Below are 25,930 nucleotides of genomic sequence, written 5' to 3' on the forward strand. Positions count from 1 at the left end.
AAGTCTTATACCTAATGTTTTACTTTAACTTAAATACTTGTCTCTAGATACTGTGAATGGAATAACCTGGGGTTTTTTACATTATTTTATTTTTAAGTGAGAAATTCCCTGGGACAAGAGCTGGACACCCCAAGTCCCACTAGGCTTTGGAGTGCCACTGACTGGCACACCCAAGGACACACTTTTCCAAAGGGCTCTTTATTGCTTTGGGAAACAGCATTAAAAAAATATCGTCAGCTATTTCTCAGCCCCATCATCTATGGGTAGATGATTGATACACTGCCGTTGCCAGCAGGCTCGGGTGCTGTGGGAAAACCATGACAGGTTTTGTGAGAACAGGCAGTGCCACCTTCCACCAGTGCAAAGAGGGGCAAGACCACCAAGATGAGCTCAAGGTCCCTTTTGGCAACTGCATCAGTTAGGAAATCAGTTCTGTAGCTAAATGGAGGAACCCAGTGCCCAAGACTATGACTTTCTTTCCCCCCCACCATACTACACAAAGAAAAGAGGCAAAGGCAAGGAAAAAATGGTTACCCTGATGGTGCCAACCTAAGCAACTGGAGGGGAGAAGCAGGTGAAAGGCAGGAAGAAGAAGGAACAGGAAATGGATATACATGTTTGTAAAATTCACATTATTTGGTGGGCTCAGGATATGGTTTTGTTTTCATTTTGCCTCAGAGTGAAAATTCCCAACAATTAGGCAATTTTTAACACGCCCATTACTTGCCCTCCTTTTCCATATCTTCCCAAAAGTGACTTTTGCCAGGACCTTCGCCTCTTTAGCTACATCACCACAAGGCTAACAACATTCATGTCAAGACTCCCTAGGCTCTCAGCACAGGATTTACCCAAAGGCATGCCAAAAAAACAGTTAAGGCAGGCAGGCAAAGAGAGCTTCATTTATTTATTTATTTAAATGGAAAATAAAACAGAGGAGCTGGAAATGAAATCCAGCCAGCTAAAAGCAAGCCAGCACGTCAAGTTTCACTCACAAGCCCCCTAATAAATGTCCTTTCTTTTACAGCCCTGCTAAATGATGTGCTGTGCACTGCAGGGCTTGCTAGGAGGTATCTGCACCGTGGCCAGCTGCTCTCGTTTCTGAGAATTAGGTAACATCATCCAGTCCAAACAGTAGGGCTTTAATTCAGTCACGAAATTTTTATACTATAAAAAGATTAAAGCAGGGTGTCCCCCCCAGTCCTCAATTTGAACAGCTAACTCTTTCCAGGTGACTACATTTTCCCGTTGCCTTTGACTGAGCTGTGTTTCATTTCCAGGGTTTGGGGCCCAATCCTGCAATCCTGGCAGATGTCTGCCCCCTCACTGGGTAAGTCATGGTTCTTTGTTAAAGTGGGCTGGACTGGGCCACTTGTATCCAGACAGCAGTCTGGGTGGTCTGGGGCCATGCTGCTGCTTTTGGGAAAGGACAAAGTGATGCCCAGAGCTCATGGGAAACCTTTGTGCGCACAGCCGCACTGCAGGAGGATGCCCTTTTCAGACAGGGTTTCATAAGCCTTGACACTGGCTTTGACACACCAGGCCCAGGCAAGCACTGGTTTTAGGGTGTGGGGTGGGTTTTTTTACCCAGAGCCTCCACTGGCCTTGGTGAACCTTGACTTTGAGAGAACACAAGCAACGTTTGCCAGTGTACGTGAATTAACCCAGCCTGTCAACTTCTGCACATATTCATGTCCAAGAGTTTGTTCCTAGTCCTGGTGTACTATAAAGCATACCTGATAGTCCAAACTGTGATAAGGCCACCAAGAGCTAAACCTGTTTTAGCAACCACCTGGCAATAGTAGGAGCACGCCCGCTTCCCACCACAATCTGAGCCTCGTCTACCACGTGAGCCCAACCTGGAGTGTCCATACTGCCAGATTTAACATCTCAACCTGCTCCACTTTCCCTGGTTGTTTTGCTTTTATCATGAAAAATGGCCCTTTGGGTCACTATGGCCAGGTCTTACACTGAAATTTTCTTCCAATTAAGCTGCAAAATGCAGTGGGTAAAGGCAACTCCTGTGTGCAAAAGGCGTTTTCCTCTGGTACAGCTAGTGCCATCTTGAGAACTGATGTGTCTGCATTGCTGGGGGAATTGGTAAGCTACACATGACCTCGGAAACTTTCCTGATATAAATACTCTGGCAAAGCCTTTGTGCTGCATACTATTCATGTGTAAGCATTTAGGAGCTAAACTGCAAGCATTTTTTTGTCCTGCGGGCCTTTTGTACCTGAAGCATAACAGATTGAAATGACTCCTTCTCTACAGAAGATTTCTCTGGGCTTGGACTTTGCCTACTAATCCGTAAAAAATCATTTATGCTTGCCACCTATATGCTCTGAAGAACCATAAACTTGTGCCAAAGTGTTTGCAGTCTTTTGCCAGTGAGAAGTCCAGTCATCTAAATCTCCATTCAGACTCATTCATCTCACATCCATTCACTCTTCCTGACAAGTCTAAACCAGACAGTCAAGGAGAGGTAAGAAGCAGAAGGGCTACCATTTCCTTCCCACTGGTGAGAGATGAGGGGAGGTCAGACAAATAAATTTATAAACACATACAAAGCTGCAACATTTGCATTTTCTGACATTTCAAATTAATCGGTGTAAAATCCCAACAATTCTTGAAATACCAGGGCTTGAGAACAGGCCACACATCACGCTCGTGGATCAGCAGTCACAGAGGCGGCCACGCTGAGCTGCGTGCAGCAGCTAATCGCATGCCAAGAGCCAGGGCTGAACAAGCGAGGCACAGTCTCTGCAGCTGACACGGCGGGACCGAATCCCAGCTCAGAGAACAAACAAATTCTTCAGCAAGCACTGTCAGCAGCTCCTCTTGCAGCAGCAGCGATGGGCTTTGCACATGGCTCACCACACACCTCTGTATGAGAACGGCTCATGTTGTATCTTTGCCACTGTTCAAGGCATGCTGCCACCCTCCCAGTCCCTTCCAAAACTGCTGGGTAAATAATTAAATGCCAAGATAACTGCAAGGTCAGTTTCGCTTTGATCTCTGAGTATTTCTTATCAAAACTGCAATATTTATCTTTTTGCAAGCCTACCAAATAATCACAGAGAGGAGCAAAATGCCACAGGCAAAGCTGATATGAGACACTTCCACTTATCTCTATCAAATTGCTTACCCATTTTTATTTAATCCCCGTCCAAACACGCTTATTGCCAGAGAACCACGTGTATACAGATTATCAAAAGAAAAAAATGTACAAATGCAGTAGGAAATGCACACAACCACTCTATCAGTTCTCAAGGAACAGCATTATTAGGTGTAGACCTCAGAAAAGCAAGCTGCAGAAGCACTTTAAGCTAGCAATACTTCATCATCCACTTGCCCCTCACCTGGTTATCATGGTAATCTGGGAGGAGAATTCCCCCAATGCATTTGAAATGTCAGCATTTTATACAAAATCTCAAAATCTCCAAGCTCTTCTGGCTCCTGATACATGATTTGGGAGGTCTGGGGCTTGCAGTAGTTCTAACACCTCATGCAGCACAGGCCAGACAGCACAGCAATACATAGACACTTAACCTGGCGCCTGAGGCAGGGACAATTCAATATCTCTGTGGAAGGGAGATGGAGAAACCACAACATCTTCATCCTGAAGCATATGCCTTCAGATTCTAAGCTCTGGTGTCTAATATCAAAGCAAGTTTTTCTTAGCAAGGCAATAACTTTTCAAGGTAACCTTATTCTAGGGTGAGCTCCAAGATTTATGGATGTTAGGACAATTTACATCAGCAGAAGGACTCATACAATGTTAAATGTACCAGTCAGCACAGGAACTTCTTAGCTGTGAAAGATTTTGCATTGCGTGTAGATGTCTCTGGAATCCTAAAAGCAGACCCTGTAAATATGCAAAGCTATAATAACCAGGAGTAAAATGTAAATAGATAGCTTATATCCTGTGTAACTATATAAAACCTGTTCTGTACAAGTGTTCATTTCTATATACAGAGCAAACACCAGATTCAAGGACAAGCGAGGATAATGTGTTCAAATTACTTCCCAAGGAAATGAATAAGGAAATTCTTTTCATGTCAGTACTAGTCTTATATATGTGTTTGGTTTCTTTGAAGGAAAGACCCTCCTAAACCTTCCCATGCTCGGCTTTTCTACATTATGGAGACATGTCATGTGCCGTTTAACTCTACCATTACTCATTACTGCATGTGAAACTGGAAAAGAAGTTCCCAATCTCCTGAGACAAAGAGCAACTCTTTCACTCGTTCCAGTCATGATCACAACCTATCATGACCGCTGCCAAGGCTACCAGTCTGCCTGCGTGTACTGAAATCTCCACAGCTGCACACAAGTCTCCTTCTCTCCCACTCTCAGGAATGAAGCAGGCAATTATGGGAATCACTGGGACTCCCAAACCTGAGGTAAGCCCTGCAGCATCCTGACATCTGGTTTCACCAATGGGTAACAGCAGTGCCATAAATTTAATTACATACCATGTGAAAAGTACTTTCATCTATTTTAAAATGCTGCTAGCAGTAGCTGCTAGGATGTTTCTTGTTTTGGGATGATAACAAGTAGCCTGTTCCCTGCTGACCTTATCCACCATGCATGCTTGGTTTTCAACTCTGAAAACTCTGCTAACACAGAGATCCATCGTTGTTCCCTATTCTCAACTCCTAGTTTGAGATGCCCTTTTTAGAAAGGGCTGCCTGGGGCTGCATTCAATTTCAGAGATGCAAGGGGACCATTCCTACACAAAGCAGCAGATACTTTCTGTTCTATAGCACAGGAACACCACCTAGAAATAGTGTGTGACACTAGAACTGGCGTTAGTGCTAGAAGCAAAATCTAGAGTTGTACAGTTTGGAAGAGTCAGTTACAGTGGAAAATAAGAGCAGGGCTTTCACTTCCACCAAGGCTACCTGAATGAGGAAGATGGAAGAGGTCATTGGAAGACAGAAGGCATCAGCCTCAGAAAAATGGTATTGGTCCATGGTCAACAGGCAACAACAGCTTACCAAAACTGGACTTTTAAATAGATTCTATAAAATTTCCAAGCTGTCTTCAAAACCCTTCTTTCTGTGTCTTCAAGCCCCAGCTCTATCTTGGTTTCTCAGTGTGAAAAGGCAGTCACATCAGGATCGTTGTCTCAGTTTGCTCTGGCCCCCTTTATCTGATAGCTATAGATATTCTCTATCTTCAGTTCTCCTTGTTGTTGTGCAGGAAGCAGATGCTTCCTAGCTACCCAACCCAGTTTACAAGCCAGAGGGATTTCATCCACAATATTTATTTTTTTCTTAAAACGACAATTCATGCAATGATGTGAGAAATTCATATATTTTTTAAGTACCTTTCCAAACTCTTCGTTAGGGAAAAGAGTCTTTTGCAAAGGGAAACAGCAGGCTCAAATGGCCATTAAAGAAGAATTGCTCATATACGCCTTGTCACAAACCTCATGCTCCCAGGAGGCCTGGTTTGCAGCTCCTCAGTGCAGGAGGCCACCCTGTGACAATTCTCGAAGGCAGCGTGCACCTTGTGCCTGTGTCACAGCAGAGCAAGCCTCAGGCATAAATTGAATGGCTCACACTTGTTTATTCATTTGCTGAAGGTTTGGGGCTGTTTTCTTCTCCTGCAGCTTGCCCTGTTACCCTGTAATTAGGGCTGTGGTCATATCTGTAGCATCTGAGAACCTCAGGATGACTATGGTGAATGCAGTAGATAGGAGGAGATTTAATGAGATATTCTGGACTTTCAGTTACGCCCATGCCACCCTGCTGAGGCCAGTCAATTACTTTGGTGTAATTACAGGCAAGCTCGGTACTATTTTCTTTCCCTGTAATGCTCCCCACGCCAAAATCCTTTGCAATTTTTAACAGCATACTGTGATATTCACCATTTACTGCCATAGGACACTGCCTGCAGGTATATAGACCAGCATCATCGCAAACAGGGAAGGCAATCCTTTCCCAGGGTTTCTGTCTCTGCTCATGGCAGAGCCAAATACTCTTCCTCAGTGTCGGTATCAAAATTTCCCTGAAGAAATTTTGCCCAGTACGTAAACGCAAATCTGTAAACTTGTCAGTCTGCTATTTGGCAATCCGTCTCACCCAAAACATCCTACCTCAGAATATGGCACAGATAAAAAATCAGATTTCATGTCAATAGCTGATCTATGGGCAAGGTGGCAAAAGTCAGGGTAATAGTGCTGACTTGGCTGCTTTGGTGGTCTCTTGGTATCTCCCTTTACCATTTCATCTATGACAAATACAGATGTGTTGACACAAAACTGCAGAAAACTTCATGGATGGCACATCTGGAGTCAGTTTTCGTTTGAAATAGGGCCTATCTCTGGCATGTGGTCCATCCAAATTGATAGATTAGCTGAACTAAATACATATTTCCATTCTTGGTGCTTGAATTATGGTGTGACTTTCTTGGTTTTTGATTTATCTGTGATGCAAATTTGTCCCAAGACTACATAGGAGTTCCACAAAACACCTGAAGGAAGCTAGTCCTTTCATGGGCATAGTCTGTTAACTAAATAGTCAAGGCACTGCTTTCTGTTGTCATCTAGTCTGCTGTCCCCTCACTGACTCCAAGAATTAGACAAGAAAATTAAAAAAAAAAAATCTAGTCTGAATCTACCAACATCTTGGCAGATCCTTCCTTCTGAAGGGATGATTCTCCAAGGAAAACCTTCCTATTTTTAAGGCTAAGGCAGATCTCACAAGTGGCTTATAGGGGAACATTTTTGTGGCCTGTGGCAGGGTATTATTTTAGTAGCTAGTAATAAGCAATAAAATGTGGGCAGGAAAAGACTGCTATCTACCCAGGTTGGAACGCAAAAACAAACAACATCTAAGTCAGAGCATGAAGAGTGTTGCTTCCACCCTTGTTTTGATTTGTTTGCTTCATGTGCTGTCCCATAGTAGAACAGGAGGAAGTGGAGCAGCAACACTTGGACAGAAGGATGAATAAAACTGCCTGGACAAAGAAAAGATCAGCAGCCCTCAACCAACGTCCTATTTAGCCAATTGGAAACAGCAGAGAAGATTTGATACAAAAATGTTATTAAATCCATGGAGAATCCAGTTAGTTTCTTGATGAGCATGATGGATCTTCCAGCACTTGTCCTAGCTAATTTTTTTGTTTCCTGACAGAATTATGATTGCTAATTTCTAGACATGCCTCTGTACAGTGATAACTTCAAAACTAACCCTTATTGCACAGTATACTCCAAAACTCCCGAATTCCACAACTCTCTGGTGCCACAGGCTGGAGATCGAGCTCAACTTCATCTAAATCACAAGATGGAGGTGCATCTAACTCAGTACACAACCAACAGGACTGTCTGTGTGCCCCTTCCTTTCACATTACAGTCCATGTATTTATGGCCTTTTTCTTTCTTGTTCAACATTAAAAATGCATCACTGGGCAAACTGGGAACATCAGAGGTTTCACTGGCTGGGTGCAACACCTAGAAAGGCACAATAGGAAGGTTGTTCTTAATCCTCAGGGGAAGAAAAACCTTTTTTCAGGATTTCTGCACACAAAGTCCCACTATGCAAGGCTAAAAAGCACAGTAGACAATTCAGACTGTCTTCCTACAGCAGAAGACTTCCATGCACATCCTTCGGTTGGAATGGAAGGACATCTCTCAGAAGAACATTCTGCCTTCAGTTGTGTTACTGCCTGATCCACCGCAACCCTTTGTATATTTTAATGGCAGTAACTCCATTCATTTCCAGAAAATGTTCTTTCCATAGTTGAAGCTAAAAATTAGGCTGATAGAGAAACATGTGGTTTATAGCTCTATGCTTCATTTATAAACAGCTGTCACTTCTAAACTGTATGCAATTCACAGTCAACTTTTCAATTCCTTTTGTGACTTTTTTGTTTCAAAGAATGAAGAACATACAGGACAGTAGCTCATTCTACCAATTCATAAAGTGGCATTTTCCTTCCCCAAGGAGAGAAGGAAACATTCTCCAAAACAGAGCAAAAAACTCTGCCAGAACATAGAGCTCAGTTCAGGTGATCAAGCCTGTAATTCATTGCAAAGCATACTGTTTTACTGCTGTTTTGCAAAGAAGACACTTCTCTAATGCAGGAATTGTATATATTTGAATATTTGGTTATAAGCACCATATGTGAAAAAGACAGCAAAGCAAAACCATCTAGTGGAGGGTATTTTGCACATTTTTAAAAAAAAAAAAAAAAAAGCAACCTACCAGACAGCTTCTCTCTGTCTGAGTGACAAGCATGCTCATAACAGGAATATTCCCATACCTCTTACCAGGAAAGAGTTTGTGGCTTTACATTTATTCTTTCAATGTCATACAATTTAGACATAATGGGTATGGAGAATATCATTGCTACACATGTAAGCTGTGAGGACCGCAAAGGGTGTACAATTTTAGGCAGCAGTCCCAGAAACTGAACCTGATGAGTGCTTGCATAGCTTTTGCTGAGCTGGTCCTATTAATGGACTGGATAATGTCACTGCAAATAGCAATGAAAACCGAAATTCCTCCTGTTCTCCAGTCTATGTTACATAAACAGCTGTCCAATGCATGAAGGAAAAAAAAGATGAATGTCTCACTAATGCTGCCTATCATGCAAACCCTACAGATTTCAAATGCTCAGACAAGGGACAAGAAATACATTCATGGCACAGCCTAAAAGTCTATATCCTGCCCTCAATTTTTACTGACATCCATAGGAAATTCTGCACTTGAAGATAACTCTCAACATTACTGAAGGCAATAGCTGCTCTCCTATCTATTTCCAAAAGAGTAATCTTCAGGTAAAACTGGATGGAACATCTTAGCCATCTCAGCCAACATCTTGTCAATAAACTTCAGCCTTCAGACATCTGTGTGAACTACAGATCAGGGAAGCAAGCAAATGCTTCTGTTCTACCATAGTCCTGGATTCATCCAGGAACCTTTCAGCCACAGATTCACTTTGGGCATCAGTACAGCAATCAATAGGAAATTTATATAAATCCTTTGGCAAGGTATTGCTTCATATAAATGCTCTTCTCTTCTAGGGTTAGCAGAAGTGTTCATTATCAAAACTGACAAGGTAGCATTTAAGCAGCTAGTTAGCAAAATGTTTAAGATGATAGAAAATGAATACAAAACTGCAGGTCAGAAATGTTGCCTCCAGGAAATTAAAACACATTTCTTGGCAAACAGCCAAGATTATAATATTGTTCCTTTATCTCAATGCACATGTTACATCCTGTAGCCATCTCTAGATGTACATGAGCAACAGGAAGTCATCCTCACACACTAATTTTAACAGAACCGGCAAACTGATCATTGATCATTTGTTTTGCTTTGCAGAGCAGTATGGAGAATGCTTGTTTCTGCCTATTATACTTCTGCCTCACGCCAGTACTTCTACTAGTCCTTTTTTCCAAAAGTTGCATGGGCTGTAACTAATTTGACAAAGGAACCAAGTGGACGAAAGCCAACTCCATACACCCATGCAGCTTCTGCACAGCTGGAAACCAGGACCACTTCATAGTGACCCCAGCACATGTCAGAGAGAACCAACCCTGCTCCTCCAAGGTGTCCACTGAGAACTAAACCAAAGGCATTTGTCATTTTATTGCTATGGGACACACCAAGACTGTAAAAATAGTGTGCAATCCTCCTTCAGCAGGAGGGCTGCCAACCTCACATGGTCACTCACTTGGCTGTCTTGGCCAACGCTTGCCTCTTGTGTCCCTTCTGTGTCCCTCACCTCCTATGCACACTCCTTTGTGTCAAATCAAGGGGATGCCCCATGCTCTGCTTCTCCTCCTAAACCCCTCCAGGCACCCCAGACAGCCTTTCAGTGAGGCCAGTGCTGTCCATGAGCTCAGCACAGTTCCCAATGAAGATCCCAGCTCTTCCCAAAGACCCAGCAGTCAGGTACATTATGATCATGTTTTCACCCCCAATGGATTATGCCTTTTAAGGAGAGAATCTGTTTCACCACCACGTGTCCAAATTCATGTGGGTTTGCCCTGAACTTTGGGGAAAGCAGAGTCCAAAATGACAGGCTTTTTTCAACCCTTTTAATTAAAATCCTGACCCAGTTCTGGACACTAAAGCTCATTAACTGATTAGAGTTCACTAGTTCCTCACCTGAACTCTGGTGCCTGAAACATGCCCTGGGAGAGGAAGCAGGCTGCACTGGCTAAGGACCAGTCCATGCAGAGGGCAGCACCCAGAGGACCCTTATCTCCTTCCGCCCATTCACTGATGAAAATGAGGAACAACTGAAAAATCAGTTCCATTAAGGCCTCCACTGCTTTCTTTTTCCTGACAAGAACTGCACCTGAATATAAAATCATTGCTTAAATTATTTCAACTTCACTTTAAAAATATTAAATCTTTAAAAATATTTAAAGCTGTGATTTAAATGTAATAAATAGATGCCAGTATTATAAACGTTGAGAAAAGCCAACAAGGAACAGAGAAAAAAATACCTGGAAAATCACAATAGCAGCGTTTTTCAAACTTTTACTATGGCTACTGAAACCAGGCAAGAAGTAGGACTGTAAGGAACCTCAGTGGTGTAAATGCTTGGGACAAGATTATCGTTAGTTTGAGGGAGTGCATCCAGCACAGATAATTTTACATATCTAAGACTTGCTGTAGCTTCTAGGCCCAGCTTCAGCAAGTCATTTAATCATGTGCCTGAACTTACATGCATTAAGGAGCCTGACTGCATGCAGGAGGCAGAGGGACAATCTTTCAAGAAGTTAGACAGTTCTGCACTTTGAACGATGCCTGAAACTAATTGCACGATGAACCCGTTAAAATGGAAGCTTACAACAGAAAATCAGAAACCTTTTTCACAAATCAGGACCCTCCTGATCTAGATTTAGCTAGACATAAATATTTGCACCGCTCTTTGAATGGGCATTTGCTTTGGGATTAAATATTCATAGTTAACCAGCCATGCTTAGTCATTTTATTTTAATATTAAGCCAAACTATGCAGGGTGGTAACTCCAGTGAATGGCAGCACCAAGATTTAAGAAAAAATATTGTTGCATTATTACAGAGAAGCAACAAACAGCATTTTTTCTTTCATAAGTTTTCTCAACGTAGCAAATGTTCAAAAAAGATTGACTGAAGTGTGATTTTCCTGCATTAAGCAATTTTAGATTATTATTTACTTGGAGTTATTTTTAAAAGCTGAAACTAAGGGGGTAGGAGAGATAAAAGGAGAGGGATACTAAAAATAATTATAAAAGATGTGCAGGAGGGGGATACATGTATGTGCACATACCCACATGCATGCATGGGTATGTGCATATGCATGTACGCTAAATATCCATGAGAATTAATCTAAAATACTGGGAGGGGAGGGGATCTGTATATACAGCAAGATGCAGTCAAGATTATTATCTTCAGAATTTGGAAGCCAAAAAAGTAAAACACACATGCATCAGTCTAGTTTGGGTGGCAGCCTGAAACAAGGTATATTATATGGGTGCCCCACCAGAGAAACCAGGGCAAGCTTGGAGAACAGCATTGCTTTGTTCACCCAACACATGAATGGAACATGAGGGGATAGTTTGCGTGGGAGCACTGAGCTCCCATTGATTAATTAAAAACTAATCTTCCTCATTTTAAAAAGATCACATACAGGCTCTTCTTTGCAAGTAGGATATTTGTGGATTATTTTGCCATTCCTTGATTTAACAGGCAGCTGCATAATTCTGGAGACAGGGACAAAACAAGGTATCAACCTTAACAGCCTGGATTTTGGTGCAGCTCCAGCCCACTTTTAGCTTCCCTAACTGGCTCTGGTAGATCCGGAGCAATAAAATCTCAGCGCATGAGGCCCTTCAGCATGGAAGGGGGGGGCGGTTGTACATATGGTGCCGAGTATTTGGCATTCACAGTTAATTCTTGACAAGCCTTTAGCCACTGTCTCAATGATGGAGCCAAACCAAAACCCAGGGCCCAAGCTGTTCACAGCCAGATCCAAGTGCCTTCGGTTTGCCCCATCGCTTTTACCTCAGGAGAAGTACAGCTCTGAATCTAGATTAGGAATAGCTGCCTTCCTGTTTTAAAGATATTTAAGGAATTTCTAACATACTGGAAGCCTGTATGTGTAAATATTAAAAAAAAAAAAAAACAAACCCACAACTGAATAATGAATGCATTTTTTTAGTGAAACAGCAGACCTACAGTAATCTGTAGCTGGATCTAATATACCTGATCCTGCTCCCAGAAGAAAGTCAATGGTCCTCTTAGAAATGAGATTGCACCCTAAGTAACCTCTGATAGTCTCAGGCCAAATGTAACCTATAACAATCTTTTGAAGCTTACTAGGCAAATTGAGATCCTTCTCCACTTTCTACAGTACAGCCATTCTGAATAAGAAATAAGAATTAGTTCATCTACTGAGTCAGTCATCCCTCCTCCCACTCCACAAAACCTTGCATAACCCAACTTCTCTTGCAGGGATCAGGAACACTGAATGCCTCATTGCCTACATTTGGGTTCCCCAGTAGTCCACTGGTCTCAGCACTCTGAAAATGGTAATGATTTATACCACAAAGAAAACACCTTCTGTAAATAAGAGATGGACACTGAGCACATAAAGACCAGAAACTGAAAAATCAATCTGGTGTTCAGTTAAGCGGGCAGAAAATGTTGAAGTCCTCAAAGAGAAATGCTCTGTTTACCTGAAGAATCAACCAGTTCAGATGGAAAATCAGAGGAAAGGGAGAGGGACATACACATAATGCTGCAAAATGTTTCACTGTTTGCAGCTGCAGCTCTTTCTGATCAGGCTGTTTGCAGCAGTTTTCCAGAGCCATTAGCTTTCTACTTGTCCATCCCATCTCCACAAGCCATAGTGTACAATCCACAGGACTGGTGGGGCTTTTCAAACAAGAAACAAGCTGGCATCTTTGAAACCATAATTCAAAAGGAAAAACATATTTGAGAGTCCTTACTCAGACAAATATCCCACCAGAGCCACAGCAGCCATGGACAAGGACCCTCCACAGATAGTCCCTTTCAACATCAGCCAGCAATGGGAGAAGGTGTGGACAAACTTTATTTCTCTCCTTCTTCCCTTCCCTTCCCTTCCCTTCCCTTCCCTTCCCTTCCCTTTCCCCTTTCCCCTTTCCCCTTTCCCCTTTCCCCTTTCCCCTTTCCCCTTTCCCCTTCCAGATAACGCCCTAGGATGTTTTTGTTGACATCAGTGTGATACTTCAGGTTAATTCAAGTTAATCAGGTATGCATGAGGAGGAGCTGGCATGTGGAGGTGGAGTCCGGTGCAAGGGTTACTCACCTTCCACTACCACTGTTGCAGGTTTTGAATAGGCTGTGCCCAGGCTGTTCTTGGCTACACATCGATACTGTCCTGCATCTTCTCTCTGAACGTTGTGGATCCTTAAATTCCCCGAATCAAGGACAGCAATGCGAGCATTCTCCTGCCAGAGGAAGGAGAGATTGAGGTGAGGGCTCTACATGCAGACTGCACACAAGCGGCATCAAGTATCTGCTTCCAAAGATTGGGCTTACACACATGAAAGTTATTTGTATTGTCCTACAACTGAAGGATTTGGGGCCAGCTCTTCCTACTCATCGTTATCATGAGACACTCACCCACTGCTCTTTTTGCAGATCAGTGAATTATAGCTTCAAAAGAGCCCTCAATCTTAGCTAAGTGTCTCAGTAGCTCTTATTTATGACAACACTCATAAGTGCATTCAGCAGCATTTGGCCACACTTAGTAGTAATAAATATATATAATATAAAGTATAGATACACAAAGAATCCTTAGTTTATAGGCAGAATTATTGCAGATCCAGGCATTTATGAGATTAGCCTTGAATTTTCAAAATGCTTGCTACCTAGCAACTAGAATTTACAAATGCTGTAATAGATGCTAATATCTTAACGCCGTACCTTTGGCAAATAGCAACTTACATTTCGTTCTCTACTCACCTTTACAACTGTTTCTCCTTTGATCCATGAAACAGAAGGTTTTGGATTCCCCATTGTAGTGCATGGAAGAACAGCCTTTAACCCTTCTATTATTTCCACATTTATAGGTGGTCGGGTTATTTTGGGTCCTAAAATTTGAAAAGTCAAAAATTAAAGCTGAACTGAAGTTAAGAGGACCTAGAACAGGACAAGTTCAGAAATAAAAAAAAAAATTCTGCTGCTTTTCTCTATATTGCTGAAAGATAGAGTGGTCTTAGCAGGTCATGAGCTGCCTGAGAAAGAAAAAAAGTTCTTAAGCACAGCATTGAGAGTTTCAGTTTATGGATGCAAGAGCAGCTAACATGCATAGGTCATTTGTTTCAGGAGTGGCATTTGACAGTCATTTGAATTAGTGCCTGGTCTAAAACCCAAATCCAGATAAGAGTATTTCCAATATTGAAGAATGTTTGCATTGAATTCTTCACTGCATAAACAGTGTCTTGTGTGAAAGCTCAGATCTGGAGTGAATCGGTTTTGAAATACTTTTAACCCAGGTTTGTCTCTAGCTCAATAAGAAGGGCATGTACATTCAATAATGTACCCAGTTGAAGGATTTATAACTATGTTAGTAGAAAGGAGAAAGGATCCTTAAAGAAAAAACAATCAAACTCATTTCAAGTTAACATGAGACAAATTTAAATTCATTTTACCTAAAGAAAAATATGACTTAGCTTACTTTGAGCTGGGATTAAAAAAAGATCTTCATCTCAGTGTTTAGAGAGATCTGAAGTTTTGCTTCCCTTGCGCGATACCAGCCTTCAGAGATGATCACCTCCTGGCCCCACCTGCAGGCAACTGGGGTGCTGGAGATCCCCAGAATTACCAGACCTGAAGGGTCATGCTTATTAGCGCAAGCAAATCCTTTCCTATAAACAGATGCTTTAGCCAGGATGTATCTCAGCTGCCCTTTTAAGTGTTTGTGTAAATAACTGCAGCCATGTGAGTATAGCTTCACCGAGCTCAGCACATATATAGCCCTTTGCATGTGGGATGATGATATTTACACCATGGTGCTCCAGACCTCTCAAGACTGCTATTAAGAACAGCTGAAGAGCATTTACTTGCTTTTGCCATCCTCAGGTATAAATCTGATTAGTGAGATCTTGCATTTAAAATTCACAAGGGATTTCATACAGTATTGCTACGGAGGTCTAATCTGTCAAATTGTGCTGCTTTTACAAAGGTTTGTACAAAGGGTGTTCTTCAAAGCATCAGCTTTTATCCTCTGCTATGCAAACAGTTCCTCTGATCCTAGCACAAGTGTGTGTTATTCAAAGTGAAGAATCACAATTGGGTTTAGTTAAGGTATGATCCAATATGCCATGTCTCTGCCTCAAGGGACTGCAGAGCCTCACAGGAATACGGATGAGTCTGCCCTCAACATGGACCCCCAGGGGCCATACTTGGGGGGACTGCTCAGGTTCTCAATTACACACTCACATGGCATCAAGAAGAAATTACTTTCCCACTTACGCATTTTCACTTGGAGAGCCCCGCAGCTCTGTGCAGCAGCTCCAACCCCGTTATCCGCTGTGCAGCAGTACACTCCATCATCACTGTCCTCCACGCTCAGAATGGTCAGGAGCTGCCCATTCCTCTGTATACTGTACCGGGTGTCGAACAGCCTGCAGGGCACAGCACAGATTGTCAGGGGTGGGGGGATAGCCGGGGACGGAGAGGGGGAATTGGGTATCTGCAGAACACTGACGGCACTACAAATAGTCATCTATGTTTTACTTTTTCAAGCTGCAAAGAGAAGGGAAGGCACTGAAAATTTGAGTTGGACCTTAAGGTTCGGTTTGGTCCTCACTAGACTATGCAGTTCCTGACTGCCCCCAGCGTGGTGGCAATTCTTCCTCCAGACAGATATTGGTAAAGTAAGTAGGTAACACAGTTGGGTTTTGGTCTGGCCAAGGACAGGCATGAACACAGGTAATCTTATCCAGCTGGGTCCTGTTTTAGGTATAATCACTCAGTGCAAGGGAAGGACTGCCTATACAGGAACTGGAATTGGCTGAAGTTTTTTAAAGAAACTTTCTTCAGATTTTTAAAAAAAAATAATTCACTAAACAGATAATGTTATGGAAAGATTTTTACTGTTGTGAAAAAAAGATACAAACTACAAACCAAGTATTTTTGTGTCTGCACCCAGGAGCAGTTTTGTCTGGTTTTTGAAAAAAAAAAACAAACCAAAACAAAAACAAGTAACAAAACCCCAAACCAACACACAACCAAAGAAATGTGCTGAAGAAAAAAGCCATCTAAAGATTAGAGGATGCAAGGATAGCTGTAGTTCAATGACAGCAGGCTTTAACCTGGAGACTTCAGAGAAGTCAAGAGAAGCCCTGAAGTTCGAGCAACAAAGGTATGGGATATTGTAACAAAGTCTGCAGAGCAAAGATCAATTCTATATGTGAGCATGGGGTGTGCTGTGTGTCTGGTCTGTGGACATGAGCAAGAGCAAGGGAGAGACAGAAGGAAAAGTGGTGAGAAAGCAGAACGCTGATCTCTGATTTTCATTGCAAAACTGAAAAAGTATAGTCAAACTTCAGTGGAACAAGATTTGCATAACATTTCATAAATTCCTCCATGTTTGATTTTCACACTTTTCATTGATGCTTTTTGGAAGCATTTTCATGTTATTTTGCCTTTGATTCTGATGAATGGTAGCAAAAGGGATCTGACCTGAGGATTGTTTCCCAAGCTATCACAAATACCTGACGCCTAAGTATGTCCCAGTTTGTTTGTCTTATACTGTTAAAAATCATACAGCAGTCACCGAGTAATCTGAATGTGCCATTTATAGTGTTACAGGTACATATTTCCTTTCAATAGCCTTTTGCCTTTCAGTCTTGTATCTCCCTCCTCTTTTTCACCCTGAAAAGAAAGAGTACAATGAACTCATTCATTGTGTAAAAGAGGTGCAGGCTCCCTTCTCTTCTTTCCCTGACGAAGGCTCACTCTGGGCAGCCCTGCCCTGGGAGACAGGGCAGGTAAACCATTTCACTCACACAGGGCACCTGCCAGTTTACTTGCACAAGTTTTGATGCCAAAAAGAAAGGCACTTCGAAAAGACTAGTGCTGACAAGAACCTCTGTCCTGGCACTATTCCCATTGAAACTGAATGTTTACGTATTGTTTTGTTTTGAAGGTTAGCTTAGCTGTCTGTTCAGGGTGCTGGGACCTTGGCCAGAGAAGAAAATTTTGTAAATAAAATAACTGATATTTATTGCTTGCAATAACTAGCCCCTTTGAAGCTTGATACATACACACAGAAGCACATAAATATATTTATGTGGGTTTTTTCCAGAAAAAAAGTCCACTGATCTGATCCTTTTCCACTGTGCAAATACTTTCATCCAAGTTCTTGGAAAGTAACAGAAATATTTTCAGCTTATCTATTTCCCCGTCTTTGGTCTGAGCTTTTGTATCCAGCAGCACTGACTATTAATGCCAACAATCTTTGGGAAAGTGCAATAGTTTCTCCAGAAACCCCAGTAAAGGAATGAAACACCTGAGCTCTCCAGCCTCACCAGCAGAGCTTTTTTGATCACTATTTTCCTTTTTGGTCAATCTTGTGAAAAAAGCACTGTGTCTCAGAGAGAGTGGGATGGCTTTTAGAAAGGTGTTTTGGGCTTCTGGACCTGGGGACGGGGGTGAGAAAAAAAAATCTGGGTTTCATATGATATTAGAACATAGACAAAGTGAAATTATTTTGGGGTGAAGACCATGGGGAGAGAAGGGCATGTAATCTCCGTGGTCCTGCATGAATGGCTTCCTCTCCCAGCTTTGATTTTCAGGTGTGGTGTTACTGATGGGGAAGGAATTAGGAGAAAGGTGACCTGATTTGGAAATAACATCTGTGGGAATTCAGACCTCCATCCTGCAACAAGGCTGGGGTCAGAGGGTTAGGACTGGGGTTTTGCTGAAGTTCTGTTGCAGACAATGAAAAAAACGATTTCTGAAGGCCAGCCTGCATATATGTAGCCTTCTGCTTTTTTCCTATTCTCAAATGGTCTTCCTAACAGTAAGACTTCCTGCTGCTGCTGACTTATTTAGAGTCTCCTGAGTGAATCTTTCAAGGGCTGTTTGGATACTTGATCACAATAGCAGGAACCACGCTTCAGGTGACCATCTGTTACACAGAGATTGTTCTGTAATTTTCCCTTACAGAGGGAGTCACTAACAGCAATCTAGAATGAGAAACTGATGTGAAGCCATGTGGCAGACGTAATGTGATTTCAGAGTTTGCAGATCAGGTACAGTTTACTTTTCAAGAGCCTGTCTACAGCAACAGAGCTAAGGCAATGGTAGCAACTTCCATAACACGTTTCCAAGGCTGCCTTCTTTGGTGGCACCTTGATGCCTGGTGGTTAATGTCTGACGGTGCATAACAATGAGAAGACAGTTTCCTACGGTCAGATCCAGAACTAGAAGCAAACAAGAATGGCATGATATGACCCCTTCCATGCAAACTTTTCAAGCACATTGCAGACACTCGGACGACAAGTCTGGCAATGCTTCTTTTAAATATTATACAGCATCCTCCTTCTTCATAAATGTGGAAAGTAAGGTACAGAGCAGATTGCATTGTCTGAAGCTGGAGAGCAAACTCCTCACATTGCTTGAAGTAGAAACCAACTGTCTACAAGCTCAAGTGTATGAATCTGCAAGAGCACCCCCCAGGGGCTCCAGCACTTCCTAAGGAACACAGATTGCTATATAATTAGAGCCACTCATCCTCTTCCCTGACCACAGACCCATTTTGATGTTTCCAGATACCTCCTCTATCCTGAAGGAATGCACTGACAGTTTTGGCAGAAGATGCTGGACAGGGCTGGGGCTGCTCCCTACCTGATGGGAATGCTGTTGCGCGTCCACGTAATCTCCGGCTCAGGGTACGACTCCACTACGCAGACAAACTTGGCGACATCCTCTACCAGTGCATCCACAGTTTCCAGAGGAGTGCTGATCAAGGGAGCTGCGCAAAGGAAGAGAAAATGAGAAAACCTCCCCGTGCCTCCCACAGAGGCACGAAGCCTGTCAGACCACTTTGGCAGGCGAGTCCCTGCAGTGTCACTCCATGGTTTTTTCCCGAGTGCAGAGGTGCTTTGAACAGCTTCCACGCATTCAATGTAACACAGGTCCCTCTGCATTTGTAGCTGCAGCCTTCTGTTTGCTGCAGGTTTTGCATTTTCCCTTGTGCTCTCTCTATAGGTTGCAAAACAGAGCAACCCAAGCATGGGGCAGCTCCAACAAGTCCAGCATGTCCCTTGTTTTGAACCCTCCTCTCCTCCAAGGTGCATGGCACCGGGTGGGATACAAGGACACAGGTCAGGCTGTTCCCCTGCTACATGGGCGGTATTGCATGGGCTGGAAGTGCAAGGAACAGCACAGAAATTGAAGCCAAGCTGACCTGCCCCTTGGAGTGTGCACAGTGCCTCCTTTTTAACACATAATGCATGAGATTTTGACTTCTTCTCATTAATATGGGACTTGTTCCACTCAACTACTCTTTTTTTTAAAAAAAACCTGTTATATAACACTATATTTTTCAAAGCGAGGCTCATAACGGCCCTTCAGGTCTTCCAGATTAGTGGCATGACTAGCACACTTTCTCTTTTTCTCAGCTTTTCTAACCAAGTAGCACCAGGGTTAGACGTGTAATAGCTGTGTCTGACGCTTATTATCACAGACCTGTCATCATACATTATTTGAATATATCTTTAGAAACATTTTCCGTTGCTCTGGTTAAAGACTTGAAGCACGGCTGGAAGGGATCAAAGGATACATCTAGTGAACCGCTTTCCCTGCTCATAGTATGCATTGCAGCCATTGCCTCCAAAGACACTTGAATGACTTTTAATCTATGAATGCAAGGGACACACATCCAATATCTGTTGGACTGGATTTCATTGACAGCTGTGCTGAGATGAGCTAGTTTCATACCATGTTCCTGAAACACCACCTTGAAAATGTACAGCGGATGCAGGAATCTCCCTGTTCCTCACTGACTGTAGCAGTATCTGGCACACTGTGTGTCTTTTCACAGGACAATCCTGCCCGCACTGTATCTGCAGGCTCTCCTCAGTACAAAAAGATTTAAATTCAGGCAAAAAATAAGCTACATCAATTTTACCCCCCACTCCCCCCACCAAAAAAAAACCCAGGGCAAAATACAAGACACTCCAATTTAAGTGACTGAGAATAATAGAGACCCTTTACCTTAATGCTTTTTGAATGTACATGGGAGTAAAAATTAGAATGCTATTGGAGTTCAGCTGGAATGAAGCTAGAGGAAGAAAGGATTGGCTTCTGCTATCAGGTTTATGTAAAAGTCCTAACACCTTTGCAATGTCATTAGAATAAATCTGCCTCAATAATATTTCTACATTATATGACTTCAGATTGCATAACTAGTAACGACTCTACTTCTATAAAAAGATTTAAAACTACAGCTAAGGTAGCACTAAAAATTGCATTAACTAAACATTAGTTAAAACACATCTGTGTCAGCTTCATTTTTTAAGATCACTGCTTCAAATTGTATCAGGCTTCAGTTTATTGGGTCATTTTGGGTCACATTATATAGAAGTAATTATCTGTATTGCACCCCAGATGAATCCCATACCAGTGAAACCAAATGGAAGATTTTCATAAAGCCTAAATTTCCGTGGTACTGAAGGTTGTCTTAGGAGAATATAACCTACACTGATGGCTATCGTGTCTACTTCAAAGGCAACGGTGCTATTTCATGACATCGTTTATTGGGTTTTGAGGCATTAAGCCTGGCTAAAATGGACTTTTACAATCTAATTTTATATAGCATGTTTTTATTGCTGTCGTCCATGTGCCTCGATCTCCGGAAGGATTTTTTTTAACCCTGAGAAATGTAAATTTTTACAGTAACAAAAATTCAAAGCAACCAGTTTTATAACAGTGTTGTCACGATAAGTGTGGCAATTCTCATGAAGAATAAAGTTAGAATTGCACCAAGAGCCAATATGCGTAATGACAGTATTTTATTCTTTGGGCAAACAATGGCTGTCAGTTTTATATATTAAATATATTAAATAAATTTATATATTTATATTTTAAATATATTAAATAAATTCACTAGCAACAGTTAAGTATTTCCATGGTATCTCTTTAATTCAGCATAAGTCAGACTTATCCTTAGCAATATTGCCTACATGGGGTCTGATCTGGCATCCCCTGAAAGCCAGCACACAGCTCTTAGGGTAGAATCAAGCCCCATACTCATAGAAAATACTGTCCAAACCAACAGCACTGTACCTATGGTAAAAGCAGAAAGGGAACTTTTTTTTACAGCTGCCTCCTGAAATTCTACGTCCTCAAAGAGCAACCGTGACAATGACAGCAACATGTCATTTTCTTGTACACTCTTTTTCACCTTTCTGATATTAAAATCAAGTGCTGGGCCAGGAGGGAGGTGAAGGCCATGCTCTGGTAGCTGGGGTAAGGGGACAGAGGGCATGAGGCTGTAGGATACATGGTGTCTGCAGGGGACAGCAAGCAGTAGAGTGCGCCGCCATTTTGTCATGAGGCAGCGAGAGAGCCCCAAAATGGCTGAAATGGTGCCTGCTTTAAAAGCCGTCCAAAAAGCTCAGTTGTTGGTGTCAGTCCGTGTTTTCTCAGGAAAGCAATCAAAACTTACGATGCCTTCATTACCAAATTTTGAAGTGGGAAAATAAAATCCAAACAATGTATGGGCATATCTATCAGCATATAGAAATGGCCCCAGACCTTTCCGTGTGCATCCATTGGGGCTCTCTGACATTTTTTAGGTAGCCCTGTGGCTTTAAAAACATTGAAAATCAATTAACTTGTATATCTATAAAGCCACACAGTTTTTCTAGATGTCAGCTGTAGTTTCCCAAGATAGCAAAATGACCCAAGGCCGGTCATGGGGCCCATGAGAAAGCCAGATCCTCTTCTATCCCCAGCCCACCAGAAGCTCCAAATGGCTTCACTTCGCGTTTGGATTCACACTTCCGAAACAAGACAAGCCAGGCAAACAAAACAAAACAGAAAACAACCAGTCTCCCTTGCAGCATTGCAGACACCTGGAGATGCTGCAGTTCCTCTAGTCAAAAACTGCTCAATCGTGTTTCCAGCTAATTCTGCAAAACCTCTATATGGCACCACTGGGCTGTAGTCATGTTTCAGCCTCTCACAGAACAAGGCAATTCACCACCTGTGATGCTTTAAGAAAGGATGCGTATCTCTTCATTGCACTGTGCCACCAGGAAAAAAAATCAATCCCCTTCCTCTTTGCCTTTCTTGTCTCTTGTATCCCATTTTACGACACCTTTCAAAAAGACTGGGGTTCACCAACTTACTTTAGTGCCTTAGGAAAAAATTAACAATTTTATTCAAAAGTTTTTTATAAATAAGAGACTTTTTTTTTTTTTTTTTTACATTTTGAGGCCAACCTGACTAATAATTCTAAGAACACAGCCCTGCAACAGCAGCAATGCTGGCCTAACAGGTGACTACTGGCATCCTCCTTGAGGTTCTTTTTTGTCTTCCTGAAGCTGCAAAGTTTCTGGTATGCTTTGCATGGGTCTCGAGAATCACTGTGCAGAAAACCCTTTTGTCCACAGGGTTACCAGATGGTACATCCAGAAAACCACTGTCGCACTTTGTACCTCAAAGACTTTTCTAAACAGATTTCTTTCAGTTTTTATATTAAATAAAAGTATGTGTGCATGTGTCTGTGTACGTGTGTGCACACAAGAGAGGAAGAAGGTGCAATAACTTTTATGTTATATGCAATAGAAACCATGTACATTTGTATTTATATATATATGCCTCATAAAGACATTATAGCTATTTACTTGTTCTTTGAGCTTTATATATTTATAAGCGTACACAGGTATGCAGAAAACCACAAAAGTTGGGCTCTGCAGCAATGGGTGCTACTAGCCACGAAAACCTGTAAGCTTCCTTTGACATGAGAAAAGTCCATCCCACCCAGGCTGAACCCAAAGGTTTCCCCTGCCCAATTACAACGGGACTACGTGCTCTTCCCAGACAAAGAACCTTCAATCGCAGACACATCTATGAGATTATTTTCACTGCTATCCTCCTAAAAGCCATGAAGTGACCAACGAAAGCAGCACATTTTTGCCCTTTTTGGGAATGCTACCACACCACCCACACCACCATTACTAGAGACGCCTTCCCCTTTGCTAAACCTCCTTCAGCAAGTGGCAGAAGCGGAGCAGGGCAAAAGCAAATCCAAGCAAACCTTTTGGGAGTGTCTCGGCCAAGCTGAGGACTGCCAGAGTGAGGACGTGCACCAGGGGCACCTTCAGCAGGTCGTTCATGTTTGATCCAGAAGGCATCCGGCTCCTTCAGGACAGGCGTGCGGAGCTCCCAGCCAGCTGCATGTCGGACAGCAGTAAGCAAGCAGAGCTCCTCTGCTAATGACAGAGCAGGGTCTGTGGGATCTAAGTATAATCAGGAATTCTTCCACCCGGCGGCAGTGATGGACATGGCCAGCTGGTGCGTATCCACTTCGGTCAGTGTGAAAGCGTGGGGCTCATGAAACAAGAGAAAGCAAATCCCTTCTGAATTCCTTCTAAGCAAACAGAGAGCAGTACAATGGGCAAATGCATTTCCAGGGCTGTAGCCTACCCCAGAGCCGCAAAGTCACTAGGCCTTTATTTCAGCACCATGTAAGTGCAGTAGTGGAAAAAATGCTTGCCACTGGATTTCCTTCAGCTTAGTCCCCTTCTTTTTCATTTTTTCTCCTCTCTCTCCCGCACACATTCCCTCTGTCTTATTATAACCTTTCGTGATTGGCTGCAATATGCCACCTGTTGCCTTGCTGATAGCGTTTCTTTTCTTAACAGATGCATTTGCTGGAGCAGGAGAGGTTGGCATTGGGGGATGAAAGTGCCCTTCTTTGCCAAGGAAGTTGTCAGTGTTTGAGAATCGCTGCAGTGCACTGGAAAAGCAGAGCCTCGTCCTGGAAACAGACCCCAAAAAGAGTGAATATCCAGAGCAGGAACAACATTTATACCCTGGGAGAAAAGGAGCATTTCGTTTCAACATCAGCAGCAGTGCAGGGGACTTGAGCATGGGTAGAGGCATTGCTGTAGGGAAATACGACTGTTGGGAACTGACCTTATTAATCCCTCAGAAATATCTTATTATCCACCAGGTCTTTGCCTAAAGTTAAAGACTGAAAATCAAGAACTCATTTTCTAGGAAACTTTAGAGGAGCATCAGACTTGAGGTGATCTCCTGACTAACTCAGTCTTGCCCCATCCTAGCCCAGCGGTCTATATCACATCATCTTTTTAAAAAATGTCAAGTCATTTGTACTCCCTTTCTTTCCAGAGTAAATATTTATATGAAGAGGATTTGCAATCAGTCTTACCACTGCAGAAAGGCTGATGTGGGGCAACATCTGCACGAACAGAAAAAAAAAAATATGATTAATCACACTGGGGAGAATCTAATTGATGATGATGCCCTGGGAACATGACTCCAGATACTTTTCATCATGTTATCAGCAGAGCGGATGTAAGCTTTGCACTAAAATGCATGGTTTGAGGAAAGGGAATGTGCAGTCATAACATATCACATTAAAAGGTAGTTTGAGATCTCTGGAATTTCCTTTATTTGCTGAACCTCTTGGTTTCAACCACTTCTTACCAGTCGGTTCTGCAATGAACATACATAGTTTGGCAGTGCTTCCTCTGAGGAGCAAATGGAGTAAAGCTGGGCAGAGCTACGCATGTGCGAATCCCAAGTTTGGCATGACGTGATAAGAGTGATGTTACTTTGGGGACACACAAAAGCTGATTAGAAGCAAAGATGCCTAGACGAGTGCTCCTCTGAAGATGAATAAAGGCAAAAGCCTCTAAACATATGGTAAAGATGTTCCAGGAATTTTAAAGCTAGCAACAACAGCAAAGGAAAACAACAAGACAACAATGAAACAACAATTCTACTAGGGAACAGAGAGATCCTGACTTAAAGCTGAACTTACAAATATCTCTTTTCTTTTGTTTAAGTCTAATTACGTCCAATTAATCTGCTCCATAGAAATGCAACTTGGTCTTTGAGGGTAAAATTCTCTCCATGGATGCCAAAGACCTCAACATCACTGGATTCCTGTCTGGGCTGTATTATGAGAACTTTGAAAGTGCACAGTCCAATACAAGTCCAAAAATCAATCTTTCCCTTTTACTTGCCAGTTACAGCATTTAGAAATTACATTGACAGTGATGGCTGTTAAATATTAATATTGCCTTTGCATTTTTAGGATTACCAAACTACTCCTAAACTCTCATTTCCTATGCTTTATGAATTTTTATTAAGAACCACAGTGAGCTATGCTGCTCTAAACAGAAAGGGTGTGAATTTACATTATAAATGGGAGTAGAGAGGATACATGTGCACAAGGTGGAGTTACTTTGTTCTCCAGCTACACATGCCATACAGCTAACAAACAATAAAGCTGGTGATCCTCTGCATCTGTCATGGAAAGTTGTTTCTGTATAGAGTGAAATCAGTTGAAATGAAATACTGATTACACCAAATTTTCTTTGATTCCAAGCATTTTCTAGGCTTGCCTTATAAAAGTAAAATGGTCCTTTAATTTTTGCTCCCTGTAGTTATGAGTTTGTTGGTTGTTGGTTGTTGGGGGTGGTTTTCTAATAAGGCTTAGATGCATACACTGTACAGCTAATTGTTATTTACAGCTGTTGTTATTTGTAGTCATGCCCCAAGGCCTCTGCTGAGATGAGGTCCTAGCAGCCTACACAACTGATAGCAAGAAGCAGTCCCTGGCTTTCAGGCATTGCAGGCAAAGCTTGGCTCCCACAAAGATTTGTGCACCAGCTTAGCTTTCTGCATTGCAAACACCTCCACAAAAGTTAGTTCATGAAGTTCAGTGCACAA

At 42.3% G+C, this 25,930-nt stretch overlaps 1 protein-coding gene across 4 annotated transcripts in view; it reads right to left on the reverse strand.

The window, feature by feature from the left end:
- MUSK (muscle associated receptor tyrosine kinase) overlaps positions 1-23,361 on the reverse strand; it is a 55,329-nt gene extending 31,968 nt beyond the window's left edge. For 3 of the 4 annotated variants that reach the window (XM_054810002.1, XM_054810000.1, XM_054809999.1), the window contains exons 1-5: positions 23,265-23,361; positions 18,845-18,971; positions 15,464-15,615; positions 13,952-14,079; positions 13,293-13,434 (exon numbers count right to left, since the gene is read on the reverse strand). In XM_054810002.1, coding sequence (XP_054665977.1) covers positions 13,293-13,434; positions 13,952-14,079; positions 15,464-15,615; positions 18,845-18,971; positions 23,265-23,361 — 646 coding nt within the window. The remainder of the gene's footprint in view (positions 1-13,292; positions 13,435-13,951; positions 14,080-15,463; positions 15,616-18,844; positions 18,972-23,264) is intronic. The other variant, XM_054810001.1, reaches the window with a different exon arrangement.
- Positions 23,362-25,930: the final 2,569 nt, after the last annotated feature.

The sequence above is a fragment of the Grus americana genome, chromosome Z, assembly GCF_028858705.1.
Source record: "Grus americana isolate bGruAme1 chromosome Z, bGruAme1.mat, whole genome shotgun sequence".
Lineage (NCBI taxonomy): Eukaryota > Metazoa > Chordata > Aves > Gruiformes > Gruidae > Grus > Grus americana.